General features: G+C 61.9%; 1 protein-coding gene across 1 annotated transcript; it reads right to left on the bottom strand.

Annotated features, from left to right (window-relative positions):
• Positions 1-1876: 1876 nt before the first annotated feature.
• Positions 1877-18697, bottom strand: LOC126652449 (solute carrier family 22 member 6-like; the record flags this gene model as incomplete). The annotated part of the gene is given in 12 exon segments (XM_050339208.1): positions 1877-2080; positions 3595-3703; positions 6347-6561; positions 8042-8151; positions 9660-9783; positions 13306-13387; positions 13390-13443; positions 13446-13472; positions 15002-15156; positions 16959-17062; positions 17168-17252; positions 17900-18697. Coding segments are annotated over 12 exon segments (1583 nt in total), but the record flags the coding sequence as incomplete, so codon positions are not given.
• Between the last annotated feature and the right edge of the window lie 431 nt (positions 18698-19128).

Genomic DNA, 19128 nt, shown 5'->3' with positions numbered 1-19128 from the left:
CCCTGGTGGTCCCTGAGGGTCCCTGTGTATCCCCAGGGGTCCCTGAGGGTCCCTATTGGTCCCTGGGGGTCCCTGGGGGTCCCTGGTGATCCCTGTTGGTCCCTGTTGGTCCCTGTGTGTCCCTGGTGATCCCGGGGGTCCCTGGGTGTCCCTGGGGGTCCCTGGTGATTCCTGTGTGTCCCTGGGGGTCCCTGTTGGTCCCTGTTGGTCCCTGTGTGTCCCCAGGGGTCTCTGGGGCTCCCCGGGGGTCCCTGTTGGTCCCTGTTGGTCCCTGTTGGTCCCTGTTAGCCCCTGGTGGTCCCTGTGTGTCCCTGTTGGTCCCTGGTGGTCCCTGTGTGTCCCTGTTGGTCCCTGGGGGTCCCTGGGGGTCCCTGTTGGTCCCTGGTGATCCCGGGGGTCCCCAGGTGTCCCTGAGGGTCCCTGGTGATCCCGGGGGTCCCTGTTGGTCTCTGGTGATCCCTGATGTCCCTGTTGGTCCCTGTGTGTCCCCAGGGGTCCCTGTTGGTCCCTGTTGGTCCCTGGGGGTCCCTGTGTGTCCCTGGTGGTCCCTGGTGGTCCCTGTGTGCCCCTGGTGGTCCCTGTGTGTCCCTGTTGGTCCCTGTTGGTCCCCAGGGATCTCTGGGTGTCCCTGAGGGTCCCTGGGGGTCCCTGTTGGTCCCTGGGTATCCCTGGTGGTCCCCGGGTGTCCCTGGTGGTCCCTGGGTGTCCCTGGGGGTCCCTGTTGGTCCCTGTTGGTCCCTGGGTATCCCTGGGGGTCCCTGGGTGTCCCTGGTGATCCCTGTTGGTCCCTGTTGGTCCCTGTTGGTCCCTGTGTATCCCTGGGGGTCCCTGTGTGTCCCTGGGTGTCCCCAGGGGTCCCTGGTGGTCCCTGGTGGTCCCTGGTGATCCCTGGGGGTCCCTGGTGATCCCTGTTGGTCCCTGTTGGTCCCTGTGTGTCCCTGTTGCTCCCTGGGTGTCCTCAGGTGTCCCTGTTGGTCCCTGTGTGTCCCCAGGGGTCCCTGGTGGTCCCTGGTGGTCCCTGGTGGTCCCTGGTGATCCCTGGTGGTCCCTGTGTGTCTCCAGGGGTCCCCAGGGGTCCCTGAGGGTCCCTGGGGGGTCCTCAGGTGTCCCTGTTGGTCCCTGTGTGTCCCTGGGGGGTCCCTGGTGAAACCTGGTGTCCCTGGTGGTCCCTGTTGGTCCCTGTGTATTCCCAGGGGTCCCTGGGGGTCCCTGTTGGTCCCTGTGGGTCCCCGGGGGTCCCTGAGGGTCCCTGGTGGTCCCTGGTGGTCCCTGGTGATCCCTGGTGGTCCCTGTGTGTCTCCAGGGGTCCCCAGGGGTCCCTGTTGGTCCCTGTGTGTCCCTGGGTGTCCCCAGGGGTCCCTGAGGGTCCCTGTTGGTCCCTGGGTGTCCCTGTTGCTCCCTGGGTGTCCTCAGGTGTCCCTATGTGTCCCTGGGGGTCCCTGGGTGTCCCTGGTGTCCCTGTTGGTCCCTGGGTGTCCCTGGTGGTCCCTGGTGGTCCGCGGGGGTCCCTGGTGGTCCCTGTGTGTCCCTGTGTGTCCCCAGGGTCCCTGTGTGGTCCCCGGGGGTCCCTGTTGGTCCCTGTGTGTCCCTGTGTGTCCCTGTGTGTCCCCAGGGGTCCCTGGGGGGTCCCTGGTGATCCCTGGTGTCCCTGGTGGTCCCTGTGTATCCCTGTTGGTCCCCAGGGATCTCTGGGTGTCCCTGAGGGTCCCTGGGGGTCCCTGTGTGTCCCTGGGGGGTCCTCAGGTGTCCCTGTGTGCCCCTGGGGGTCTCTGTGTGCCCCTGGGGGTCTCTGTGTGTCCCTGGGGGGTCCCTGTGTCTCCAGGTGTCCCTGTGTGTCCCCTGGGTGTCCCCTGGGGGTCCCCTGGGGGGTCCTCACCGCCTCTCGACGTCCTGGACGGTCTCGGGCAGGGGGACGTTGCGTGTCTCGGGCAGGAAGGAGGCGGCCACGGCCGACACGATGGGGGCGGCGCCGTAGATGACGAGGGGCAGGGCGGGGGTCACGTCGGCCGCCATGCGCACCAGGGGGGCCACCATCCCCCCCACGCGGGCCATGGTGCCCCCCAGGCCCATCCCCGTCTGCCTGCGCCGCCAAACACACCACGGGGGGGTTGGTGAGGGGGTGGGGGATGGGGATGGGGCTGGGAGTTGGGGTTGGGGTTGGGGTTGGGGTTGGGTGGTTGAGGTTGGGTGATGGGTGGTTTTTGAGTGGTTGGGATTGGGTGGTTGGGGTTGGGTGGTTGAGGTTGGGGTTGGGGGCTGGGGTTGGGGTTGGGTTGGTTGGGATTGGGTGGTTGGGGTTGGGGGTTGGGGTTGAGGTTGGGTTGATGGGTTGGTGGTTTTGGTGGTTGGAGTTGGGTGGTTGAGGTTGGGGCGTTGGGGTTGGGTGGTTGGGGTTGGGTGGTTGGGTTGGGTTGATGGGTTGGTGTTTTTTGGATTGTTGGGGTTGGGTGGTTGGGGTTGGGTGGTTGGGGTTGGGGGGTTGGGGTTGGGTGGTTGGGGTTGGGTTGATGGGTTGGTGTTTTGGTTGTTGGGGTTGTTGGTTGGGGTTGGTGGTTGGGGTTGGGTGGTTGGGGTTGGGGTTGGGGTTGGATGGTTGGTTGGGTTGTTGGTTGGGTGGTTGAGGTTGGTGGTTGGTTGGGTTGATGGAGTTGGGTTGTTGGGTTGGGTTGATGGGGTTGGGTTGATGGGGTTGGGTGGTTGGGGTTGGGCTGATGGGGTTGGGTTGATGGGTTGGTGTTGATTGGGTTGTTTGGGGTTGGGTTGGTGGTGGTTGGGTGGTTGGGGTTGGGTTGACGGGGTTGGGGTTTTGGGATTGGGCTGATGGGGTTGGGTTGATGAGGTTGAGTGGTTGGGGTTGGGTTGATGGGGTTGGTGGTTGGGATTGGGCTGATGGGGTTGGGGTTGGGGGGTTGGGGTTGGGTTGATGGGTTGGTGGTTTTTGGGTGGTTGGGATTGGGCTGATGGGGTTGGGTTGATGGGTTGGTGGGGTTTTTGGTGTTGGTTGGGTTGTTGGTTGGGTTGTTGGGTTGTTGGTTGGTTGGGTTGTTGGTTGGGTTGTTGGTGGGTGGGTTGTGGATGATTGGGTTGATGGGTTGTTGGGTTGTTGGTTGGGTTGTGGATGGTTGGGTTGTTTGGTGGGTTGTTTGGTGGGTTATTGGTTGGGTTGTTGGTTGGGTTGTTGGGTTGTTGGGTTGTTGGTTGGGTTGTTGGTTGGGTTGTTTGTTGGTTGGGTTGTTTGGGTTGTTGGTGGGTGGGTTGTTGGTTGGTTGGGTTGTTGGTTGGGTTGTTGGTGGGTGGGTTGTTGTTTGGGTTGTTGTTGGTTGGGTTGTTGGTTGGGTTGTTGTTGGTTGGGTTGTTGGTTGGTTGGGTTGTTGGTTGGGTTGTTGGTGGGTGGGTTGTTTTGGTTGGGTTGTTGGTTGGGTTGTTGTTGGTTGGGTTGTTGGTGGGTTGTTTGGTGGGTTGTTGGTTGGTTGGGTTGTTGGGTTGTTGGTGGGTGGGTTGTGGATGGTTGGGTTGTTGGTTGGGTTGTTGTTGGTTGGGTTGTTTGGTGGGTTGTTGGTGGTTGGGTTGTGCCCCAGGGGTGCCCCCCCGCACCTGATGACGGTGGGGAAGAGCTCCCCGGAGAAGATGTAGGCACAGTTGAAGGAGGCGGCCAAGGAGCCCTTCCCGACCACGGCCAGGGCCATTCGCAGCGTCGGCATCTCTGGGGGCACGGGGGGGGCTCACCCTCCACCCTCCAACCTCCCAAACTCCACTCTCCACCCTCTACACCCCACCCTCCACCCTCCAACCTCCCACCCTACACCCTCCACCCTCCACCCCCAACCTCCCACCCTCCCACCCTTCACACTCCAACCTCCCACCCTCCCAACCTCCACCCTCCACCTCCAACCTCCCAACCTCCACCCTCCCAACCTCCCACCCTCCACCCTCCACACTCCCAACCTCCCACCCTCCAACCTCCCACCCTCCCACCCTCCACACTCCAACCTCCCACCCTCCAACCTCCCACCCTCTACCTCCACTCTCCACCTTCCACCCTTCACACTCCCAACCTCCACATTCCCACCCTCCACCCCCAGCCTCCCACCCTTCACCCTCCCAACCTCCCACCCTCCACCCTCCACCCTCCCAACCTCCCACCCTCCACACTCCCAATCTCCACCCTCCCACCCTCCCACCCTCCCCACCCTACACCCTCCCACCCTACACCCTCCCAACCTCCCACCTTCCAACCTCCCACCCTCCACACTCCACCCTCCAACCTCCCACCCTCCACTCCACCCTCCAACCTCCCAACCTCCACACTCACCCTCCAACCTCCCAACCTCCACCTCCACCCTCCAACCTCCCAACCTCCACCTCACCCTCCAACCTCCCAACCTCCACCTCCACCCTCCACCCTCCACCCTCCAACCTCCAACCTCCCACCTCCCACCCTACACCCTCCCAACCTCCCACCCTCCCAACCTCCCACCCTCCACCTCCACCCTCCACCCTCCACACTCCCAACCTCCCACCCTTCACCCTCCACCCTCCACCCTCCACCCTCCCACCTCCACCCTCCACCCTCCACCCTCCACACTCCCAACCTCCCACCCTTCACCCTCCCACCCTCCACCCTCCACCCTCCCAACCTCCCACCCTCCACCCTCCACTCTCCACCCTCCACCCTCCACTCTCCACCCTCCACATTCCCAACCTCCCACCCTCCACCCTCCCAACTTCCCACCCTCCACCCTCCACCCTCCACACTCCCAACCTCCCACCCTCCACCCTCCACTCTCCACCCTCCACACTCCCAACCTCCCACCCTTCACATTCCCCCTCCCCTTTGGGCTCTTCTCCCATCCCTCAACCTCCATCCCAGTGTCCTCCATCCCAGTGTCCTCCATCCCCATCCCAGTGTCCTCCATCTCCATCCCAGTGTCCTCCATCCCAGTGTCCTCCATCCCCATCCCAGTGTCCTCCATCTCCATCCCAGTGTCCTCCATCCCAGTGTCCTCCATCCCCATCCCAGTGTCCTCCATCCCAGTGTCCTCCATCTCCATCCCAGTGTCCTCCATCCCAGTGTCCTCCATCCCCATCCCAGTGTCCTCCATCCCCATCCCAGTGGTGTCCTCCATCTCCATCCCAGTGTCCTCCATCTCCATCCCATTGTCCTCCACCCCAAGGTCCTCCATCCTCCAACCACTTGTCCTCCATTCCTCCATCCTGGGGTTCTCCATCCCGGGGTTCTCCATCCCAGGGTTAATCTCCCACCCCTCTGTCCCCCACCTCATTGTCCCCCACCCCATTTTCCCCCCATTGTCCCCCCCGTGCCCACCGGCAGGCACGAGGATGTTGGCGAGGATGCAGCCCCGGCGAGCGCCTAGAGTCCCCCTGTGCCCCCACCCCCATTGTCCCCCTGTGCCCACCGGCGGGCACGAGGATGTTGGCGAGGATGCAGCCCCGGCGAGCGCCAGGAGCCCCCCTGTGCCCCCACCCCCATTGTCCCCCCATTGTCCCCCCTGTGCCCACCGGCGGGCACGAGGATGTTGGCGAGATGCAGCCCCGGCAGCGCCAGGGCCCCCCTGTGTCCCCCACCCTCTGTCCCCCAACCCAACCTTTCCACCCCACCCCTCTCTCCCCTCCCCTGTCCCCCACCCTCTTTCCCCCCATTGTCCCCCACCCCATTTTCCCCACCCCATTGTCCCCCACCCCATTTTCCCCACCCCATTGTCCCCACCCCAACCTTTCCACCCCATTGTCCCCCATTGCCCCCACCCCATTTTCCCACTCCATTGTCCCCACCCCAATCTTTCCACCCCTCTGTGTCCCCACCCCAATCTTTCCACCCCTCTGTGTCCCCCACCCCATTGTCCCCCACCCCTCTGTTCCCCACCCTGTGTCCCCCAACCCAACCTTTCCACCCCATTGTCCCCACCCCTCTGTCCCCACCCTCCATCCCCCCATTGTCCCCTGTGCCCACCGGCGGGCACGAGGATGTTGGCGAGATGCAGCCCCGGCGAGTGCCAGGCCCCCTGTGCCCCCACCCCCATTTTCCCCCGTGCCCACCGGCGGGCACGAGGATGTTGGCGAGATGCAGCCCCCGGCGAGCGCCAGAGCCCCCTGTGCCCCCCATCCCATTTTCCCCCATTGTCCCCCATTGCCTACCGGCGGGCACGAGGATGTTGAGCGGAGATGCAGCCCCGGCGAGCGCCAGGGCCCCCCTGTGCCCCCCACCCCATTTCCCCCATTTCCCTCCCCGTGCCCACCGGCAGGCTTACGAGATGTTGGCGAGGATGCAGCCCCGGCGAGCACAGAGCCCCCTGTGCCCCCACCCCCATTGTCCCCCTGTGCCCACCGGCGGGCACGAGGATGTTGGCGAGGATGCAGCCCCCGGCGAGTGCCAGGGCCCCCCCCTGTGCCAGGCGGCGCCCGAGCCCGGAGATGGCGAGCACGGACAGGAATTTGGCCGGGATGTCGACGGCCCCGAACACCAACTGGCTGACGTAAACATCCACCCCGAAACCCTGCAGGTCCATGGCCAGCCCGTAGTAGGCGAAGCTGGTGGAGAACCTGGGCCGGGAACACCGCGGGGAGGGTTGGAAACAGAGAAAAAAAAGAAAAATGAGGAGAAAATGTCCCAAAAAATGTCAGAAATAGGGGGGAGGAGCTGACCTAAAAATATAAAAAAAAGGGGTGGAGAACCTGCTCTGAAAATATCAAAAATTGGGTGGAGAACCTGCCCTGAAAACGTAAAAAATTGGGTGGGGAAGTTGCCCCAAAAAATGCCAAAAATAGGGGGGAGAAGCTACCCTAAAAATATAAAAAAAGGGATGGAGAAGCTGCCCTGAAAATATCAAAAATTGGGTGGAGAGGCTGCCCCAAAAAAGGTCAAAAATAGGGTGGAGAAGTTGCCCCAAAAAACGTCAATAAAGGGGTGGAGAACCTACCCCAAAAACATCAGAAATAGGATGGGGAATCTACCCCCAAAAAACACCAAAAAATAGGTGGAGAACCTGCCCTGAAAACATCAAAAAAGGGATGGAGAACCTGCCCCAAAAACACTAAAAAAGGAGTGGAGAACCTACCCCCAAAAATGTCAAAAATAGGGGGGAGAAGCTGCCCCAAAAACATAAAAAAAGGGGTGGAGAAACTGCCCCCAAAACACCAATAAAGGGGTGGAGAAACTGCCTCAAAAACATCAAAAATAGGGTGGGGAATCTACCCCTAAAAACACCAAAAAAGGGGTGGAGAACCTGCTCCAAAAAATGTCAAAAATAGGGGGGAGAAGTTGCCCCAAAAACATCGGAAAAGCGATGGAGAATCTGCCTCCAAAAACATCAAAAATAAGGTGGAGAAACTGCCCCCAAAACACCAAAAAAAGGTGGAGAAACTACCCACAAAACATCAAAAATAGGGTGGAGAAACTACCCCAAAACCACCAAAAAAGGGGTGGAGAAGCTGCCCCAAAACCACCAGGTATTGAATTTTTTCCCCAAAAAAGTGGTTTTTTTTCCCTAAAAGATGATTTTTTTCCCCCAAAAAAGGTGTTTTTTCCCCCTAAAACTACTTTTTCCCCCCCTCCCAAAGGTGGGGTGGATTTACTCCCAAACAAACCTTTTTTACCCCAAACAAGACTTTTTTTTTTACTCCCCCTCCCCCAAGGTGAAATTTTACCCCAAAAAGGTGAATTTTGACCTCTGGAAAGGGGAGATTTCCCCTAAATAGAGGAATTCCCCAAAAAGGGGATTCCCCAAAGGGATTTCCCAAAAGGGATTTCCCAAAAGGATTTCCCAAAAAGAGGATTTCCCCTCAAAGGGATTTCCCCAAAGGGATTTCCCCCAAAGGGGATTTCCCCCAAAGGGGATTCCCCAAAGGGATTTCCCCAAAGGGATTTCCCACAAAGGATTTCCCAAAAGGGATTTTCCTCCCAAAGGGAATTTCCCAAAAGGATTTCCAAAAAGCGAATTTCCCCAATCAGGTGAGGTTTTACCCTAGAAGGTGAGGGTTTTTTGCCCAAAAATGTGATTTTTTCCCTGTTTTTGGGACGCACCAGACGAAAGCCACCCCGCACGACACCGTCCTCATGCCGGGGGTCCGCACGAGCGCGGCCACCGAACCCCCTGAGCCCGGCGGCTCCCGCAGCACCAGAGCCCGCAGAGCCTGCGGGGAGGGGAGAGAACCCGGTCCGGGGATCCTGGGGATCCAGGGGGATCCGGGGAAAATTCGGGGATTTGGGGCAGGGGAACCTGGTCCGGGGGATCCGGGGATCCAGGGGGAATTCGGGGGAATCCGGGGAATTCAGGGATTCGGGACAGGGGAAGGTTCAGGGGGATCTGGGGAGAATTCTGGGGGATCCGGGGAATCGGGGCAAGGGAGAGGATGCAGGGGGATCCCAGGGGAATTCGGGGGATCCGGGGAATTCGGGGATCCGGGGCAGGAGGGATCCAGGAGGGATTCCGGGGAATTCCGGGGATTTGGGACAGGGGAAAGGTCAGGGGGATCCCGGGGAATTCGGGGATCTGGGACAGGGAAAGGTCCAGGGGATCTGGGGGAATTCGGGGGATCTGGGGCAGGGGAGGGATCCAGAGGGATTCTGGGGAATTCTGGGGATTCGGGACAGGGGAAAGGTCCAGGGGATCCCGGAGGAATTCGGGGGATCCAGGGGAATTCAGGGGATTCGGGACAGGGAAAGGTCCAGGGGGATCCTGGGGAATTCTGGGGATTCAGGACAGGGGAGGGGATCCAGGGGGATCCGGGGAAATTCGGGGGATTTGGGACAGGGAGAAGGTCCAGGGGGATCCTGGGAATTCGGGGGATCCAGGGCAGGAGGGATCCAGGGGGATCCGGAGGAATGCAGGAGGAATTCGGGGATTTGGGGCAGGGAGGGATCCAGGAGGGATTCGGGGGAATTCGGGGGATCTGGGGAATTCGGGGGATCCGGGGATAATTCGGGGGATCCAGGGGAATTCGGGAGGAATTCGGGGGATCCGGGGATAATCTGGGGGATCCAGGGGGAATTCGGGAGGAATTCAGGGGGATCCAGGGGAATTCGGGAGGATCCAGGAGGAATCTGGGGGATTCGGGACAGGGAAAGGTCCAGGGGGATCCCAGGGGAATTCGGGGATCCGGGGCAGGGAGGGATCCAGGAGGGATCCGGGGAATTCAGGGGATCCGGGGATAATTCAGGGGGATCCAGGGGAATTCAGGGGGATCACAGGGGAATTCAGGGGATTCAGGGGATCCGGGGGAATTCAGGGGATTCAGGGCAGGGGAAAGGTCCAGGGGGATCACGGGGGAATCTGGGGATTCTGGGGATCCGGGGGAATCTGGGGGATCCGGGGGAATTCGGGGATTCGGAACAGGGAAGGGATCCAGGAGGGATCCGGGGGAATTCGGGGGATTCGGGGCAGGGGAAAGGTCCAGGAGGGATCCGGGGAATTCAGGGGATTCGGGACAGGGGAGGAATCCAGGATGGATCCAGGACATCCTGGGGGTCCAGGGGAATTTCCGAGGGGGACCTCAGGGGGCTCTGAGGGATGCCGAGAAGTGGGAGGGGTCAGGGACAGGGGAGGGCAGGGATGGAGGGGAGGGCACGAGGGAAGCCGGGGAGGGATCAGAGGGGTGTGGGAGGATCCGGGGTCCCTCCCTCCCTCCCTCCTCCCCCCAACCTCCTCGGTGAGTTTGTCCCCCTCGTCCTTCCTGCCGTTGATCCGGGCCACCTTGCGGAGCCCCCGCAGGGCCAGGTCGGCCCTGCCCGACGTCACCTGCCAGCGAGCCGACTCCACGAACAGCCTGGGGGCACAGGGGGTCAGGGACCTCCCCAAACCCCCAGCACCTCCTTCTGACCCCACCCCGACCCCCAAACACCTCCATCTGATCCCCCTCCCGACCTCCCAGCAGCTGCCAGCGAGCCGACTCCACGAACAGCCTGGGGGCAGCGGGGCTCAGGGACCCCCTCCCGACCCCCAAACACCCCCTCTGACCCCCTTCTGGGACCCCCCAGCACCTCCTTCTGACCCCCTTCAGGGACCCCCACCCCGACCTCCCAGCAGCTGCCAGCGAGCCGACTCCACCAGCAGCCTGGGGGGGCAACGGGGGGCTCAGGGACCCCTCCCCGGACCTCCCAGCACCTCCTTCTGACCCCCCCTGACCCCCAAACACCTCCTTCTGACCCCCTTCAGGGACCCCTCCCCGGACCTCCCAGCACCTCCTTCTGACCCCCTCCCGACCCCCAAACACCTCCTTCTGACCCCCTTCAGGGACCCCCACCCCGAGCTCCCAGCACCTGCCAGCAGAGCCGACTCCACCAACAGCCGGGGGCACGGGGGAGTCGGGGACCCTCCCCAAACCCCCAGCACCTCCTTCTGACCCCTTCTGGGACCCCCCACCCCGACCTCCCAGCAGCTGCCAGCGAACCGACTCCACGAACAGCCTGTGGGGGCACGGGGGGGGGTCAGGGACCCCTCCCCGGACCTCTCAGTACCCCCCTCCGACCCTCCCTCCCGACCCCCAAACACCTCCTTCTGACCCCTTCTGGGACCCCCACCCCGAGCTCCCAGCACCTGCCAGCAGAGCCGACTCCACCAACAGCCTGGGGCACGGGGGGTCAGGGACCCTCCCCAAACCCCCAAACACCTCCTTCTGACCCCCCTCCCGACCCCCAAACATCTCCTTCTGACCCCCTGACCTCCCAGCAGCTGCCAGCGAGCCGACTCCACGAACAGCCTGGGGGCAACGGGAGCTCAGGGACCCCTGTCCTGACCTCCCAGTACCCCCTCTGACCCCCTGACCTCCCAGCACCTCCTTCTGACCCCCTTCAGGGACCCCCACCCCGACCCCCAGCAGCTGCCAGCAGAGCCGACTCCACGAACAGCCGGGGGCACGGAGGTCAGGGACTCCCAGGACTCCCCCGACCCCCAGCACCTCCCCTGACCCCACAAGGACCCCACATCACCACCCTCTGACCTCACAAGGACCCCCAGCGCCTCCTCTGACCCCCCCAGGCCTCACCAGGAGCAGAGGAAGAAGAGGAAGAAGGGCAGGGACACCTCGAGCTGCAGCTGCCACCAAGGACCCCCAAACCCCCCTTTTCTCCCCTGTGACCCCCAAACCCTACCAGGAGCAGAGGAAGAAGAGGAAGAAGGGCAGGGACACCTGAGCTGCAGCTGCCACCAAGGACCCCCAAACCCCCTTTTTCCCCCTGTGACCCCCAGGCCAGGTCCAACCCCCAACACCCCTTTTTCCCCCTTTTCCCCCAAACCCTACCAGGAGTAGAGGAAGAAGAGGAAGAAGGGCAGGGACACTGCCAGCTGCAGATGCCACCGAGGACACCCCAAACCCCCCTGTGACCCCCAAACCCTACCAGGAGTAGAGGAAGAAGAGGAAGAAGGGCAGGGACACCCCAAGCTGCAGCTGCCACCAAGGACACCCCAAACCCCCTTTTTCCCCCAAACCCTCACCAGGAGTAGAGGAAGAAGAGGAAGAAGGGCAGGGACACTGCCAGCTGCAGCTGCCACCAAGGACCCCCAAACCCCTCCTTTTCCCCCCTGTGACCCCCCCAAACCCTACCAGGAGTAGAGGAAGAAGAGGAAGAAGGGCAGGGACACCCTGAGCTGCAGCTGCCACCAAGGACCCCCAAACCCCCCTTTTTCCCCTTTTTCCCCCTTTTCCCCCCTTTGACCCCCCAAACCCTACCAGGAGTAGAGGAAGAAGAGGAAGAAGGGCAGGGACACCCCGAGCTGCAGCTGCCACCAAGGACCCCCAACCCCCTTTTTCCCCCTTTTCCCCCAGACTCCCCCAAACCCTACCAGGAGTAGAGGAAGAAGAGGAAGAAGGGCAGGGACACCCTGAGCTGCAGCTGCCACCAAGGACCCCCAAACCCCCTTTTTCCCCCTTTTCACCCCAGGTCAGACCCAACCCCCTTTTTCCCCCTGTGACCCCCAAACCCTACCAGGAGTAGAGGAAGAAGAGGAAGAAGGGCAGGGACACTGCCAGCTGCAGCTGCCACCGAGGACCCCCCAAACCCCCCCTGTGACCCCCCAAGCCCTACCAGGAGTAGAGGAAGAAGAGGAAGAAGGGCAGGGACACCCTGAGCTGCAGCTGCCACCAAGGACCCCCAAACCCCCTTTGTCCCCCTTTTCCCCCTGTGACCCCAAACCCTACCAGGAGTAGAGGAAGAAGAGGAAGAAGGGCAGGGACACTGCCAGCTGCAGCTGCCACCAAGGACCCCCCAACCCTCCCTTTTCCCCCCTGTGACCCCCCCAAACCCTACCAGGAGTAGAGGAAGAAGGGGAAGAAGGGCAGGGACACCCCGAGCTGCAGCTGCCACCAAGGACCCCCAAACTCCCCTTTTTCCCCCTTTGCCCCCTGTGACCCCCAGGTCAGATCCAACCCCCAACACCCCTTTTTCCCCCTTTTCCCCAAACCCTACCAGGAGTAGAGGAAGAAGAGGAAGAAGGGCAGGGACACCCTGAGCTGCAGGTGCCACCAAGGACCCCCAAACCCCCTTTTCCCCTCTTTTCCCCTTTTCCCCCTTGACCCCCAAACCCTACCAGGAGTAGAGGAAGAAGACGAAGAAGGGCAGGGACACCCTGAGCTGCAGCTGCCACCAAGGACCCCCTTTTCCCCCTTTTCCCCTGTGACCCCCTGTGACCCCCAAACCCTACCAGGAGTAGAGGAAGAAGAGGAAGAAGGGCAGGGACACTGCCAGCTGCAGTTACCACCAAGGACCCCCAAACCCCCTTTTTCCCCCTTTTGCCCCCTGTGACTCCCCAGGCCAGATCCAACCCCCCAACACCCCCTTTTCCCCCTTTTCCCCCAAACCCTACCAGGAGTAGAGGAAGAAGAGGAAGAAGAGGAAGAAGGGCAGGGACACCCCGAGCTGCAGGTGCCACCAAGGACCCCCCAAACCCCCCTTTTTTCCCCCTTTTTCCCCTGCTTGACCCCCAGGCCTCACCAGGAGTAGAGGAAGAAGAGGAAGAAGGGCAGGGACACTGCCAGCTGCAGATGCCACCGAGGACCCCCAACACCCCCTTTTTCCCCTGTGACCCCCAGATCAGACCCAACCCTCCCTTTTCCCCCCTTTTCCCCCCAAACCCTACCAGGAGTAGAGGAAGAAGAGGAAGAAGGGCAGGGACACTGCCAGCTGCAGGTGCCACCGAGGACACCCCAAACCCCCCCTGTGACCCCCCAAACCCTCACCAGGAGTAGAGGAAGAAGAGGAAGAAGGGCAGGGACACCCGAGCTGCAGCTGCCACCAAGGACCCCAAACCCCCATTTTCCCCTCTTTTTCCCCTGTATTCCCCCAAACCCTACCAGGAGTAGAGGAAGAAGAGGAAGAAGGGCAGGGACACTGCCAGCTGCAGGTGCCTCCAGCGGGGCAGGGCGAAGGCCACCCTGCCAGCACGAACTGCCCCAGGGTGTAGCTGTAGCTGTTGATGGTGCCGACCACGGCCGCGCCTCCGTCAGGATCCACTCCATGCCTGGGGGGTGGCGGGGGTGGGGGTCAGTGAGGTCAGTGGAGTCCCGGGGGTTCCCAGCCCCTTTGGGGTCCCGGCCCACCCCTTTTGGGAGTCCCACCCCCTTTCGGGGGTCCCAGGGGGTCTCACCCCTTTCGGGGTCCTAGGGGGTCCCACCCCCTTTGGGGTCCCGGGAGTGTCCCACCCCCTTTTGGGGTCCCACCCCTTTGGGGGTCCCGGGGTCCCACCCCTTTGGGGTCCCGGGGGTCCACCTCTTGGGGGTCCCGGGGGGGTCCCACCCCCTTTCGGGGGTCCCGGGTGGGGTCCCACCCCCCTTTTGGGGGTCCCCTCCAAATCCTGGGGGTCTCATCCCATCCCCGGGGGTCCCCTCCCAATCCTGGGGGTCCCACTCCCCCTTTTGGGGGTCCCACCCCCCTTTTGGGGGTCCCGGGGAGGGTCCCACCCCTTTGGGGTACCCTCCCAATCCCAGGGGTCCCACCCCCCTTTTGGGGGTCCCGGGGAGGGTCCCACCCCCCTTTTGGGGGTACCCTCCCAATCCCAGGGGTCCCACCCCCCTTTTAGGGGTCCCCTCCCAATCCTGGGGGTCCCCTCCCAATCCCGGGGATCCCACCCCCCCCTTGGGGGTCCCCTCCCAATCCTGGGGGTCCCCTCCCAATCCTGGGGTCTCATCCCATCCCAGGGGTCCCCTCCCAATCCTGGGGGTCCCAACCCACACCTTGGAAGTCCCAGCCCCCCCCTTGGGGGTCCCTTCCCAATCCCGGGGGTCCCACCCCCATTTTGGGGGTCCCACCCCCTTTGGGGGTCCCGAGTGGGGGGTCCCACCCCCCCTTTGGGGGTCCCCTCCCAATCCCAGGGGTCCCACCCCCATTTTAGGGGTCCCCTCCCAGTCCTGGGGGTCTCATCCCATCCCTGGGGGTCCCATCCTCCTTTGGGGGTCCCCTCCCAATCCTGGGGATCCCACCCCCCTTTTAGGGGTCCCCTCCCAATCCCAGGGGTCCCACCCCCCTTTCAGGGGTCCCAGGGGGTCCCACCCCTTTGGGGTCCCACCCCTTGGGGGTCCCGGGGGTCCCACCCTTTGGGAGTCCCCTCCCAATCCTGGGGTCCCCTCCCAATCCTGGGGTCCCACCCCCCTCTTGGGTGTCCCCTCCCAATCCTGGGGGTCCCACCCCCCTTTTGGGGGTTCCACCCCCACTTGGGGGTCCCTTCCCAATCCTGGGGGTCTCATCCCATCCCTGGGCTTCCCCCCCCAAGCCTGGGGGTCGCCTCCCAATCCCGGGGGTCCCCTCCCAATCCCGGGGGTCCCACCCCTTTTGGGAGTCCTCTCCCAATCCCAGGGGTCCCACCCCCCTTTGGGGGTCCCCTCCCAATCCCAGGGGTCTCACCCCCCCTTGGGAGTCCCCTCCCAATCCTGGGCTTCCCCTCCCAATCCCGGGGGTCCCACCCCCATTTTGGGGGTCCCACCCCCTTTTGGGGGTCCCCTCCCAATCCCGGGGGTCCCACCCCCTTTTTGGGGGTCCCAGGGGGTTTCTCACAGAGTGAGGCGGAGTTGAGGGCCACCCCGGCCATGGCGAGCCCGGTGAGGAAGCGCAGGGTGCAGTAGAGGGGGAAGGAGGGGGCGAGGGCCGTGCCCACCCCCGCCACCTCCATCTGCAGGTAACACCAGCTCAGCAGCGCCTGCCGCCCCAACCTGCAGGGCACGGCACGACAGGGGCGGTTGGGGGGGCGTTTGGGGGTAAATGGGAGGATTTGGGGGGGATTTAGGGGGATTTGGGGGATTTGGGGGAATGGGAGGATTTTGGGAGGGTAAATGGGAGTGTTTGGGGGGTTAGGGGGTAAATGGGGGTAAAAGGGAGGATTTGGGGGATTTGGGGGTAAATGGGAGGATCTTGGGGGATTTGGGGGTTGGGGGTAAAGGGAGGATTTGGGGGATTTGGGGGGGATTGGGGGAGAGAATGGGAGGATTTGGGGGTAAAAGGGAGGATTTAGGGGGTAAATGGGAGGATTTGGGGTGATTTGGGGGTAAATGCGAAGGATATGGGAGGATTTAGGGGGTAAAAGGAGGATTTGGGGGTAAATGGGAGGGGTTGGGGGGATTTGGGGGCAGTTGGGAGGGTTTGGGGAATTTGGGGAAATGGGAGGATTTGGGAGGTAAATGGGAAGGATATGGGGGATATGGGGGTAAAAGGGAGGATTTGATTTGGGGGTAAATAGAGAGGATTTGGGGGATTTGGGGGTAAATGGGAGGATTTGGGGAAATGGGAGGGTTTGGGGATTTGGGGAATTTGGGGAAATGGGAGGATTTGATTTGGGGGGTAAATGGGAGGATTTTAGGGGATTTGGGGAGTAAATGGGAGGGTTTGGGGGATTTGGGGGTAAAAGGGGATTGGGGGATTTGGGGTAAATAGGAGGATTTGGGGGGTAAATGGGAAGGATTTGGGGGAATTGGGGAAATGGGAGGGTTTGGGGGATTTTGGGAGGTAAATGGGAGGATTTGGGGATAAATGGGAAGGATATGGGGACATATGAGGGATATGGGGGTAAATGGGGGATTTGGGGGTAAATGGGAAGGATTTGAGGGGAATCAGGAAAATGGGAGGATTTGATTTGGGGAAATGGGAGGATTTGGGGGTATTTGGGAGGAAGTGGGAGGGTTTGATTTGGGGAAATGGGAAGGATATGAGGATGTATAGGGGATATGGGGGTAAATGGGAGGATTTGGGGAGGATTTGGGGAGGATTTGGAGGATAAATGGGAAGGATATGGGGATATAGGGGGTAAAGAGAGGATTGGGGGATTTAGGGAAATAGGAAGGATATGGGAGGATTTGGGAGGTAAATGGGAGGTTTGGGAGGGATTTAGGGGTAAATGGGAAGGATATGGGAGAATTTGGGGGTAAATGGGAGGATTGGGAGAGGATTTGAGAAATGGGAAGGATATGGGAGGATTTGGGGGGATTTGGGGGGTAAATGAGGAGGGTTCAGGGGAAATGGGAGAGGTTTGAGGGGATTTGGGGGTAAATGGGGAGGATTTGAGGAGTTTGGGGAAACAGGAGGATTTCATTTGGGGGAAATGGGAGGATTTGGGAGGGTAAATGGGAGGGTTTGGGGGGATTTGGGGGTAAATGGGAAGGGTATGGGAGGATTTGGGGGTAAATGGGAGGATTTGGGAGTTTGGGGGAATGGGAGGATTTGATTTGAGGGGAAATGGGAGGATTTGGGAGGGAAATGGGAGGGTTTGGGGGTGATTTGGGAGGTAAATGGGAAGGGTATGGGGAGGGATTTGGGGGGTAAATGTGAGGATTTGGGGGAGGATTTGGGGGGGTAAATGGGAAGGATTTGGGGGGGCATTTGGGGGATAAAAGAGAAGGTTTTGGGGGGGTGATTTTGGGGGATAAAAGGGAAGGATTTGGTGGGTGATTTTGGGGGGGGGTAAATGGGAAGGATCTGGGTGGAGCAGATTTGGGGGGAGGGTGTGACTTGCCCAACTCACTTGTCGGAGAGGACCCCGAAGAGCCCCGAGCCCAGGAGGATCCCGCCCATGTAGATGGACTGGGCCAGCTGCCTCAGCCTCCTGGACTCGCACACCAGGTCCCACTGGTGGGGAGGGGACACCAGGGGTGGGGGAGTCATCACCACCAGCCCCCTGTCCCCTAAGGGTGGGGGGAAAAGACCCCTGGGGGTGGGGTGCCCCCCCCTCACCTCGGTGACGATGGTGTCGGTGAAGGCGCCGTCCAGGTAGACCCACCCGTCGTGGCACGGCTCGGTGGCCGCGGTGGTGGCCGTGGTGGTGGCCGTGGTGGTGGCCATGGTGTGGTCTGTCCCCTTGGCCGTCCCCTTGGTTGTCCCCTTGGCCGTCCCCTTGCCCATGGTGTTGGCCACCCCATTGGTCACCCCATTGGCCACCCCATTGACCACCCCATTGACCACCCCATTGACCACCCCATTGGTGGAACCATCGGCCACCCCACTGACCACTCCATTGGTAGAACCATCGACCACCCCACTGACCATCCCATTGACCACCCCATTGACCACCCCATTGGTCACCCCGTTGATCACCCCGTTGGTCGGACCATCGGCCACCCCGTTGGCCACCCCATTGGCCACCCCATTGGTGGAACCATCGGCCACCCCATTGACCACCCCACTGACCACCCCATTGGTGGAACCATCGGCCACCCCACTGACCACCCCGTTGACCATCCCATTGACCACCCCATTGACCACCCCATTGGTAGAACCATCAACCACCCCACTGGCCATCCCATTGACCACCCCATCGACCACCCTGCTGACCACCCCATCGACCACCCCATTGGCCACCCCATTGGTGGAACCATCGGCCACCTCATTGACCACCCATTGACCACCCCATTGACCACCCCATCGACCACCCCATTGACCACCCCACTGACCACCCCACTGACCACCCCGCTGAGGGACCCGTTGCCCCCCAGGAGGTGCCACTGGAGCTCCCGGTAGCGCCGGCAGCGCTGGGGCCGCCCGTGGCCGTCCAGGGGCAGCGCCACGAGCAGGGGGACGGCGGTGCCGGTGCCGTTGGTGTCGGTGGCACCACCATGGGGGTGGCCCCGGGGCCGGCAGTGGTGCTCGGGGACGCCGGCGCTGAAGTTCTGCAGCAGGTTGTGGCTCGCCAGCATCATCAGCGGCGCCGCCAGCGCCGCCACGTAACACACCTGGAAACGGCCCAGCCCGCCCAGCACCGACAGCAGCTCCGCGAACGACATCGCCCCGCGCGGGCAGAGCAGAGCGGGGCGGGGACGGGGCTGGAGAGGGAGGGGAGATGGAGTTGGGATGGAGATGGGATGGGGATGGAGAGGGAGTGGGGCTGGAGATGGAGGGGAAATGGAGTTGGGATGGAGAGGGAGAGGGAGAGGGGATGGAGAGGGGATGGAGAGGGAGATGGAGTTGGGATGGAGATGGGGTGGAGAGGGAGATGGAGAGGGAGTTGGGATGGAGATGGAACAGGGATGGAGAGGGAACAGGGATGGAGAGGGAACAGGGATGGAGAGGGAGATGGAGAGGGAGAGGGAGAGGGGATGGAGAGGGAGAGGGAGATGGGATGGAGATGGAACAGGGATGGAGAGGAGTGGGGATGGAGATGGGATGGAGACAGTGGGGATGGAGAGGGAGATGGGATGGAGATGGAACAGGGATGGAGAGGGAACAGGGATGGAGAGGGAGCTGGGATGGAGAGGGAGATGGGATGGAGAGGGAGATGGAGATGGAGCTGGGATGGAGATGGGATGGAGGGGGAGATGGGATGGAGATGGAGGGGAAATGGAGTTGGAGATGGAGATGGGATGGAGACAGAGTGGGGATGGAGAGGGAACAGGAATGGAGAGGGAGTGGGGATGGAGAGGGAGTGGGGATGGAGAGGGAGATGGAACAGGGATGGAGAGGGAGATGGAGAGGGAACAGGGATGGAGAGGGAACAGGGATGGAGAGGGAGTGAGGATGGAGATGGGATGGAGAGGGAGTTGGAGAGGGAGCTGGGATGGAGATGGAACAGGGATGGAGATGGAACAGGGATGGAGATGGAAGAGGGATGGAGTGGGAGCTGGAGAGGGAGATGGGATGGAGATGGAACAGGGATGGAGAGGGAGATGGGATGGAGATGGAACAGGGATGGAGAGAACAGG

Source organism: Myiozetetes cayanensis, unplaced genomic scaffold (assembly GCF_022539395.1).
Source record: "Myiozetetes cayanensis isolate MyiCay16 unplaced genomic scaffold, myiCay2020 scf870, whole genome shotgun sequence".
In the NCBI taxonomy this organism is placed as follows: Eukaryota; Metazoa; Chordata; class Aves; order Passeriformes; family Tyrannidae; genus Myiozetetes; species Myiozetetes cayanensis.
The sequence above is the reverse complement of the archived record's forward strand: the minus strand, read 5'-3'. Positions and strand labels throughout refer to the sequence as shown.